The 11068-nt window shown below is 37.7% G+C and overlaps 1 protein-coding gene across 1 annotated transcript; it reads right to left on the reverse strand.

Moving 5' to 3' along the window:
- Positions 1–10288: 10288 nt before the first annotated feature.
- LOC113278941 (uncharacterized mitochondrial protein AtMg00860-like) lies at positions 10289–10742 on the reverse strand. Its single transcript, XM_026527663.1, has 2 exons — positions 10575–10742; positions 10289–10492 (listed from the first exon to the last, which is right to left on the reverse strand). Exons 1-2 carry the CDS (start codon positions 10740–10742, stop codon positions 10289–10291), a joined length of 372 nt encoding a protein of 123 aa, XP_026383448.1.
- Positions 10743–11068: the final 326 nt, after the last annotated feature.

Here is an 11068-nt window from a genome sequence, read left to right on the forward strand (position 1 = left end):
ACCTCATATGACCCTTTGGGACTTTGACCAACTACGACCAAGTACATAACATAGTCGGTACTGTGCCACATGCCACAAACACGTGGTGGTTAAGTTTGCAAAACCCTAATACGCTACTAGGGGCCACGACCAATCAACGTCTTAGAGCAACATTAGTGTTGTTGCCAAAATCCATATATGGCAACAAAATCAGGCGCAGTCTGGGTTGCTAAAAGTTAAAATTGTTGCCGAAATGTCATATTCTCAAATGGAGTTGCCATATTTGAGAACTGATTTTGGCAATTCTCAAATATAACTTCACGGTGTTATAAAAACTGTATCACTTGAAATGCTATTTAAATAACGTCCATCATAAAACGTGTTTTTTAATTTCGTTTCCAAACTAGAAAGTGATTTAAAACGCTTTTATAAAATGAGTTTCATTCAGAAGGAGTTAAAGATTACTTTTAGAGACAAACTCATTTCTAAACTACTTTGAGCTTTAGTTAGAAGGAGTTAAAGATTACTTTTAGAGACAAACTCAGTTTTAAACTACTTTGTTGAATAGAATTCGGTCTCCCAATAAGTCACACAACAAAATTTCCAAATAAAAAGCCATATATGGGATAACAATTTGGGAATATAGAACCCCAACACTAAAGTTGCTCTTATAAGACTTAATCTCAACTTAGCTCCAGCTAATCTCAACTTAGCTTCAGCTATCCTAGTTGAATAAAGTCATGGTCAATACCCCGTGACCTGAGAATTGGCCATGACCGGCTAAGTTCATTAAATCCTAAAGGTTGGAGCCAATTCTAACCTAGTTAGTTATGACAATTTAATCATAAGCGAAACTCCTAAATCAATCACCTAGGTTGAGATAAATACTCCACGACCATCATAATAGGGACGATCGAATTAAAGCCACACCATAATTCTCGTTTATTGGCTATGGCCAAGTCGCGCTACTCCTATGCCCTAGCCATCCAACATCAAACCACGACCAAATACATGTGGGCCCAATCACCATGGTTAGCCACTAATACGCCACAATGACGTACACACGCTCTATAGGTTTATGGCCAAGGTGAGATCCAGTTATTTCGGTCTCAATCACCGTGGGTGGGCCTGAGCATATTAGGCCGCTTTTAAGGTTGTAGCTCGCTAAGTTGATTTTAGCGCCACCTTAGGTCCAAAATATTCCACACGCCACCTTAGGTCTAGAATATGCCACAACATCTCCAATAGGTCACTACTTGACTTGTTATTCCCGTGACCAAGTTATGGCTTCACCTTTCTCATCTTGGTTGTTCTGGATAAGGCCAAACATACTAAGATACTTTAAGTCCGCAGCTTTCCAGGCTGGCATTAGCGTCATTTTAGGCCATGACGTGCCGACCCCTAGCGCCATATTAAGCCACGCCATGCCATGCTACGCCTACAACCACATCAAGGACTAATCTCAACTGAGGCCAAATATATTAAGCTATCTTTTGAATATCAACCTGCTAGGTTAATTCTAGCGCCATTACAAGCTATAGCGTGCCAAATCTTAGCGTTATTCTAGGCCATAATGTCACTTGCTACTCTATCGCCACGATTAGGCCATGAATGTGCCATGCCACATGCCATGCGACTATTTAACACCCCAATATATTACGCCAAGATTGTGGCCAAAACATGGCATGCTTATTTCCATCTTAATTGTCGTGGAAAAGAGTGAACATGTATGTTGCTTTTACGCCATTAGCATGCCATGCTAATATTTGGCACTATAACCAACTATTAACGTACCAATCTATCTTCTAGCAACTTTATATGTTATAAACATGCCACAACATATGCTTAGCGTCCTAGTTGGATATGGCCAAGTTGATTTCTCAACAACTCCATAAAACTCAATCAAACATGTTATAAGACATGTGGCATATAAACATCCATGATTTATCCAAAACAATAGGTAGTCCATGACTCCATTAATTCCTACAAAACATCAAATACGTCACATTGGGGGATTCTTCATGGGGTATTGGTCTGGTGGTTTCCAACAACATGCAGTGTGGAAACTCCCCTTGATGAGAAGTTACAAGTAGTGGTGACGGTTATAGCAGTTGGAGAGATAATGGATACAATAAAAGGGGTTCTTCTAGAAACTTCCCTAAATATCTCACCTCACCTCCATTATCTCCATATTCTCCATTTCTCCATAATCTCACAACCTCCATTACTTATGAGAAAAGCAATGTGTATCATAAATACTATAAATAGGCCACTTAGCTTATTTAGAAAACAGAACAAGCTTGTGATATCAAGAACTATGTTATTCTTCACAGTTCAACACCCAAATACACAATTCAATACAATTTCAATCTCTCAATATTTCTCTGCTTCCCTCCCCTAAGATCAACCCATCTTATCTCATCGTGATCGAAGCAGGACGGAACGGCTACTTTCGTGATTTAGGCTTGTCCTATTTAATTTTTAGTTTTGAACCTAAAAAGAAAGTGCCACAACGGTGCATTTGTTTTGCTTATAAGTAATTTTTAGGTACTAACATCCGTCAATGTAGTTTTCCTCGTTAAGAAAATTCTAGTATCTTGTGTGCTTCTTGTTTTGTACTATAACAAGAATGGCACAATAAGTATGCAATCAATCTAGATAATTTAATTCCTTATTGAATGAGTTCAAACCAAAACTTGTTCTTGTTGAATTCATATCCTGAAAGATAGATCGCAAGTTTTATACTTGTTGGAATTTGGATCTTATACAAGTAGGGATAGGCAGGGCATGGATTTTTAGGCAGGCCCTGACACCGTGGTCGTGGACGAGTAGGGATGTCCATGGCTTGGACATGGCCTAGATATTGGGAAGGCCACGACAACATGGTCACGACCAAATGAAGATGGCCATGGAAGCTCAGCCATGTCCGTAGGGACCATACTTCTGGCCAAGATTGCATTTAGATGTTACTTCCGTTGCAAATTCAGCAAAGCATGGATGCTCCTCGGGTAGGAATTTGAGTACGAGGTGCATATACAACATGTTCAAAGGTTCATCTGTGAAAGTTTGTGACTTGGAACAGGTTCAATATTGGTATCGTTCAGGAATAAGAGTATGTTTTGAACGTATATTTTGTATAGTCAAGTATCATCTGGAGAGAAATTGCAACCAATACCAGTGGCATTTTGAGGAAAATATTTCTTTATACTAGCAGCCAATCCGTCTAGGAGTTATCCAATCAGTGTGGTAGAAGTGATTATTATACAAGTAATGAGGTATTACAGGTTTAAAGGCGATTTTTTAAGTTTTTCCCTTGTTAAAAAACCACCATCAACAATAGCGTACTTGATACCCTCTACTTTTCATACCGGAAACTCTGCACATTCTCGGTAACCACATCAATGGTTAAATGATTTTTGTTGGATATATAAACCCGCAAAATCTATCATAATACACTCGTTGAATTCCTAATCACCCGAAATCAATCAAATCCAATTTAACAGTTGATTATTGTTTATGAAAATGGATGTATCAGTATCAATATACAAACACCAATTGTATACCACAGTTCAAGAAAACAAGAACACCTATTTCACAACCGTTTGATGGAAACATTTATATAAAATTTTATATGAAACCCACATAATGTAAAATATCTTCTTCGTTAAACCAACTGCGGAGAGTAATATGAAATCCCAGATAAAAACCAACATGTAAAGGATGGATCAAGCGTGAAATTAGACGTGATCAGAAGAATGAGAAAAAAAATTGAAAGACGCAATTAAATCTAATTCACTACCTTCTTAGAAACAAGATCAAGTTGAACAGAAGGAACAATCTGATTATTCTGGTAAAATTCATCTTTAATTGTAACTATGAAGTGAACTACAAAAGAAAGAAAAAAATAATTTAAGGCCATTACATGATTTAAATCCGTCAGTCGAATCCAGATGGAAACAGTGGACGAAAAGCGGAAAAATAAGACAAGAGAATAAGAGTTATGATCGATCTTTTTTTTTTTTTTGTTAATAAAATAAGACTAGGGTTATAAAAGATAAAAAATAATAATGATTGCAGGATTAATGTAATTTCTTGTTCGGTGAGAAATTGACCAAGCCAACGAGTAAATGACCAAACTAATAAGCCTAGGAGGAAATCATAACGATAGAGACATCTTATGAAAGTTCAAGAAAACAGGGAATTTTATTAAGCAGGTATAGATGGAGGGGAATTTTATTAAAAATCTCAATAATGTGTGTAAGTCATAACTCTCTTGCCTAAAGAACCGGATGAAGTAAGACCTTGCAGTCCAATTGTTCTTTACTTAATCATTCATCTGCATAAAAGCATCTCGAGCTTCGGTATCCACCTACAAAATTCATGATTATTAGCTAAATTTCACTAAAAGTATTTTGATTTTTGAAGGAGGACTCATAACCAAAGTTAAAAAAGGATCATGTGTTGAATTTCATGCGGATGATTTACATTGGCTGGTGCATTATCGAGAACCATCTTCCATTTGATTCCATGGAATGTAAGATAATTCAGTTTTTGAATACTTCTAATAGTGGATATAGGATTCTTGGCTTAATATTTTGGAAGACACAACAACACCTCGATTTACCGATTTCTCAAGATGTATTAGTTTTTTTTACTATCCAATCACTACCCAATTCGACATTGTCCTCACTAAACCATTTCTTGATCCAATTTTGACAGGATCCCCATTTGTAACAAGAGATCTTCTAGCACCATGATTAGAATACCAGTCCAGGAAAAGGAACATTCTCCAAGGATATGCATTGTGATCTCAACTTCCATGTTACACAATTCTCCGGTATCACTTCCATAACTCATAATTTTTATTAATCTTTCACTAGAAGGGATGATGTCATTGACACATTTTAAGGAAATTTCTTGATTTTCGGTAGAGTCTTCAAAGACCAAAGATTCTTCCAAAAAATAGCCAATTTGGTGTCGGAACAAAATTGTTATATTTAAGTTCCAATAATTTATTGTATGGAGATATGATTGTAAATGGCATACTTATAATGAAAGTCCAAACAAATTTGTTCGAACCAGAAAATAAGATCATCGGTGCCAAGATTTTACCAGTAGTATCTAGGTTGAACAAAGAAGTTATTATAGTGTTTTTTTTCTTCAGAAAATTGGTTGCATCATCAATAAGATCTTCCACTTTAAAATATAGATTAACAGACTTGAGCAAGTGTATGAGCCTGAAAAATTCCAAAAACCAATTACCACTCGATATTTGAATATTTTAACCATCACCCAACTATCCGAAACCAAATACTCTTATATCCACACAACCGTCTATGCCCGGGTAGCATTTTTTTTATGCTTAGAAAGAATGATACTCCCTTCGAGAATAAGCGAGTTTAGCTAAAGGTTTAGGGTTTATTTTTATCCCTAAAATAAGTGAAGGTTTTCATATTTTTCTCATATTTTCCTGATTTGTCTCTGCACTGAAATTAGACCACTAAAAACAAATAAAAAAGTACTAAGAAATTTAAATATTTTAAGAATTATTATCACGGGATAATAATTCATGTCTGATGATGATGAATGAATAATCAAATGTTGGCGGTTATGCTGTCTAACCCTTATATATACACCTTTTAAAAATGAATCTTTGATACATAAGTCATTTAACTCATGTCTTTCACGGTGAATTAATTGCGCTTGCAGAAACTCTTAGAATCCGGTCTAGATTCGAGGGATTCAAGCTAGCGAGAAGCAACCCTGCTTTTGTTTGCTCTATCCAGTCAGTCTTTATTACGTCTAGCTGCTACATGCTCTCGACTTCGGTAACTCTATCCCCTTCCCCTTTATTTGTAGAATATACAGTTGAGTTCCCAGGTCAAGATTGAAGCATAGTTTGTGCTCTTCGAATGAAAATAATTTGTTAGATCAGTGCTTTCAAGAAATTCTTCTTCGAGCATCTACAACGGCTGGATATGAGCATTCCAAACTAGCAAAAAGGCTTCACCGGCCGCCAAGGCAGAGCTTTCGAGCTATAAGCACTTGTTGATGCCGATGCGGCAGGATGCATTAGTCAAAGGGAAGGGGGACGGGAGTATAGGTTGTCACATGTTCTTCAGCCAATACTTTTGAGAGTAGGGCTAGCAGGGCTAAGTATAAGTTCCTAAACAAAACTTCGCTAGAACTCAAGAAGGCAGGGGCCAATGAAGTCTAATACACAACATAGTGCTTTTGTACCTTTTGTATAAAAAAAGATCCTTTGATACCGTTTTCGAATCTTTAACTCGTTTGATACGTAGCGAGGGAGCTGATGTGGGCTTCTTTTCCTAAGTCTTGATCCGATAAGTCGCAGATTCTTACACTAAGGAACACTACTAAGATTAAATTCCCATATCTTTCCACAACTTGCACTTTCTATTTGTATTTACATAAATGCCTCCCCAAATGATCTGAGGTGAAGGAAGACATGAAAACCAATTCATATACACTACATAATGGTACCTTGGAAGAGATTCATAGCTGTCAGCGGACCAGAACGAACCTCAAGTGAGGTGACTCCTTCTCCGAGTGAAAAGCCATACTCAAAGATGAGGGGCGTGGATAGAACTTGCTTTATTCAATAGGGAAGGGTACTGGTTTGAGGCGTTCGACTCGTGGTATAAGTTTTGGTAAAGAGATGCGATGAGAACGGGACTGCATGCGTCCATTCGTTTCTTTATATCTATCTTAACCCATGCTAATCTCCTGTTGACTGACCAATTTTTGGTTTGTCTTTTGTGTTTCATCCATCGTGGGGTAAGGGCCCAGGGAAAGAGGAAACTCATCTTGCACTAGATTCTCATGGTCAAGAACACCAAGCAACTACCTAAGAGATTATGAAAGAACAAATATTATATAGCCTAACTGCCATGGTTCAGACATCTAACTAACTAAGGCATAAAGTTCTTAATCTGCGTGGAAACACCTAAACCTTCAACTAGACTGCGACTGAGGGAGTATTAATACATGAGAAGTATTTTGTATTAAGGAAAAAGCCCATAACTGATGTAAGCATTGATAAAGTCTTCATGTTGATTTATCCAATAAAGCTTGAATAACATAATCCAATATCTACACTCAAGACCACCTAGATTTCTATATTTACTGATGATGTTTTTACCAGAAAGTGAGGTAAGTACCTAACTCTTAGTTTTTTCGCACCAAAAGTTCCCTTACTTAGTGTTCACCTCCTTTATGATTCCATATGAAACATTTAAAATGGAAATTTCTTATAAATGCATAGCTTTCAAAACATTCTTAATTAGAACATACCTGCCGTCCTGAGAAACAAACTTATCTTTGCATTTTGTTAATGTGGATTTTATGTATCAATAATACTAGAAAAACATAAAGTACCTTCTATCGAGAAATAAAGGAATGCCAAGATACTTATCATCCAATTCAATTTTCCCACCTCCAATATTTTAAAAGTTTACAAGCTACCCCGAAGAATTGCAGAAACCCTCAATTACTTGAAGCTTTGACGTTATGGAAATCTGCCTTGGTAAATAGCAAGCAACCGCCTGCAAATAGAAGATGAGTAATTTAGGTATTTGTCTGCTATTTTATTTCTTTTATTTTACTAACTTGTTCAGCAACAGAAAAAGCTCCAGTAACCACCTATTAGAGCATTGCTCGGTCGAACTCGCATGCGTTGTTATCTCAAGTATGTTTGTCAATGTTAGTGATCAAAACTATAAGTCTTGATTTCTAGTCTACTATAGCTAAGGTCTCGGACTAGGATATAAAGTGTAATTGAGCTCAATAACTCCATGCAATCATCATACAAGACGAAGGACTACTCAAGGAACCGGTGGATCTTCATCGACTAAAAGGTATGTGGAGACTTGAACTTATCTATCACTCAAAAGTCTATTTATCTCCTATCTTGAGACAAAAGTCGTTTTGCTATATAGACTTAGATTATACACATTTGCTATTTCGAGCCGAGTTTATCTCGCCTATCTATTTCTCGAAATATGTGTTGGTAAACTTTTGCTTTAGCTAAGTTCATCTTTACCTAATGACGAAAATCATGACAAGTTTCAATCAGTTTGAAAATTGCTTACTTTGACGAAAAATAGTTTGTGAATAACAACTGTAGAATATCAACGTCCTCTAAGAATGTTTCAATGATTGAAATGAGAGTTTAGATAATATAACCATTGGAGGATATAAGTGTAGTGATTCACTACAATTGATATGCAGAAACAACCCTTGAAGAATTAAGATGAGAATTAGAAGAATAAAATGAGAGGAAGTTAGGGTTCAGGAGAGAACAGATTCACAGAGAAACAATTTCATTAACTGGTTGAAAACAATAATAGCCACAAGACAAGTATATGGAGGAGACTTGTCCTGCCAGCGTGTGGCTAGCACGCCTTACAACTAACTCACTAACCAAACTACGTAACATACGCCAATTACTAAGGGCACCTCCAACAAACAGGTCAGCCCATAACACTCAAGAACAAGGGACATGACAATTTCCCTCTACTTCACAAGATCCTTGTCCTCAAGGATCAACTTTGGGAACTGTGCTTTCATCAATTGTGTGTCTTCCCAAGTTGCTTCAGTATCAGTCAAACCTTTCCATTTCACCAGCACTTGAGCTATCACTTGCTGATTCTTAACAACATTTCTGGTAGCAATGACCTGGTTTGGTGTCATATGAAGCTGTCCCTTGCCATCAGTTGTGGGTAGAACAGTCTGAGCTACAATTCCTGCTCCCAACTTTGGTTTCAGTTGTGATACATGAAATGTAGGGTGGATTTTAGATCCAACTGGCAGCTTAAGTTGATAAGCCACAACTCCTACCTTAGTAGTAATTTGGTATGGACCAAAAAATTTAGCAGCCAGTTTCAGATTTCTTCTCAGCTGCACTGTTGTCTGCCTATAAGGATGTAACCTCAGTATACCCAATCTCCAACATTGAAGGATCTCTCAGTTCTATTCTTGCCTGCTTGTTGCTTGATTCTGTGTTGAGAAAATTACAAGGCTTCCTTGAGAACTTGAGCCATTTCTTTCCTCTGATGTAGATAGTCCTCAACTGCAGCATGGATGCCTGCTTGAGAAGAGAGGATACCAAACTGAGGAGGAGCATAGACATATAGAGCTTCAAATGGAGTCAACTTCAAGCTTGTGTGATATGTAGTATTAAACCACCATTCAGCTAAGGGTAACCAAGTGACCCGTTTAGTAGGTCTTGAGCTAGTCATACATCTCAGATAAGACTCCAAACAAGCATTGATTCTTTCTGTTTGCCCATCTGTCTGGGGATGGTAAGCAGTACTAAGGTGCAGTGAAGTTCCTACCTTTGCAAACAGTACTTTCCAAAAATTACTGATGAATATACTGTCCCTGTTAGACACAATGGACTTGGGCATGCCATGTAATTTGAAGATGGTATCCAAGAATCTGGTAGCTACAGAGGAGGCTGTATATGGGTGGTTGAGTGCAATAAAATGACTGTATTTGGTTAACATGTCTACCACTACCAAAATGACTTCCCTTCCTTCAGACTTTGGCAGCCCTGTGATGAAATCCATGCATATGTGCACCCAAGCTTGGTTTGGAATAGGTAGTGGATGTAGAAGACCAGCTGGAGAAGTGTTGAAACCCTTATGTTGTTGGCAAACATCACACTCTCTGACATAAGTAAGGATATGCTGTTTCATTCCTTCCCGATAAAAATAAAGTTTTGCCTTTTGATAAGTTGCTTGTCCCCCTGAATGTCCCCCCACTGGAGATGAGTGTAGGGCTTCTAGAACTGTCCTTCTCAAGTCACCAGTTTGGCCAATATATATTCTTTTCTTATACCTCAAAACCCCTTGCTGGTAAGTAAATTCTCCTGCCTCTTGGCCCTTGGTGGTTAGTTCAGGTATCCATTTTTGAGCTAAGTCATCATTAATCTAGCTGTCATGAATTCCTTGTAACCAAGATGGTTGTACTTGAGTCAGTGCTTGACAAGAGCTATCATCTCCCATTTTCACTCTAGATAGTGCATCAGCTACTAAGTTATCAGCTCCCTTTCTGTATTTAAGTTCATAAGTGTAGTCCAGGAGCTTAGAGAGCCACTTTTGTTGTAACACTGAATGAACTCTCTGTTCCATAAAGTATTTAATACTCTGGTGGTCTTTGTATATGGTGAACTTATTGCCCAGTAGATAAGTTCTCTATCTTGAGACAGCTAACACAATGTCCATCATTTTCTTTTCATAAGTAGACATAGCCAAGAATCTGCTTCTCATACCTTTGCTAAAGAAGGCTATTGGTCCAGGGCAGCTCCCACTCCAACATCACAAGCACCTGTTGCCACTTCAAATGGTTTTGAGAAGTCTGGTAAGGCCAATACAGGAGTGGTGGTGACTGCTTCCTTTAATCTCTGAAAAGCTGACTCTGCTGAATCACTCCACTGAAACTGGTTTTTCTTAAGTAACTCAGTTAAGGGCTTGCAAATGATACCATAATCCTTAAACAAATTTCATGTAATACCCTGTAAGACCCAAAAACCCTCTGAGATCTCTAAGAGTGGTTGGTACTAGCCACCTTACCATGCAAGCAATCTTCTCAGGGTCACCTGCTACTCCTTCACCAGATATGATATGACCTAAATAGTCAATTTGTGATTTCCCAAAGGAACATTTGCTGAGCTTGGCAAACAAGGAATGCTGCTTGAGTAACTCCAAGGTAATGGTTAAGTGTTTAATGTGAGTTTCCATGTCAGGGCTATAGATGAGGATATCATCAAAGAACACTAGGATGAATTTCCTTAAATAAGGTTGAAATATATCATTCATCAAGGTTTGAAAACTGGCTGGGGAATTGTAATCCCAAATGGCATTACTAAAAACTCATAGTGTTCCTGGTGAGTTTTGAATGTTGTTTTGTGTATATCAGCTGGAGCAACCCTTATCTGGTGATATCCAGCTCTCAAATCTATCTTAGAAAACACCTTTGCACCCTTCAAATCATCAAGCAGCTCATCAATGACAGGTATTGGTAATTTGTTCTTGATTGTAAGCTCATTGAGCCTCCTATAATCCAC

This window comes from Papaver somniferum, chromosome 5, assembly GCF_003573695.1.
Source record: "Papaver somniferum cultivar HN1 chromosome 5, ASM357369v1, whole genome shotgun sequence".
In the NCBI taxonomy this organism is placed as follows: Eukaryota; Viridiplantae; Streptophyta; class Magnoliopsida; order Ranunculales; family Papaveraceae; genus Papaver; species Papaver somniferum.

What these genes read in the sequence shown, in the direction of transcription:
- LOC113278941 (XM_026527663.1), bottom strand. Translation starts at nt 10,742, where the DNA reads ATGGAAACTCACATTAAACACTTAACCATTACCTTGGAGTTACTCAAG. An exon ending in CTGAGAAGATTGCTTGCATG is followed by an intron (nt 10,493 to 10,574) that starts GTAAGGTGGCTA and finishes AATTTGTTTAAG; the next exon opens with GATTATGGTATCATTTGCAA.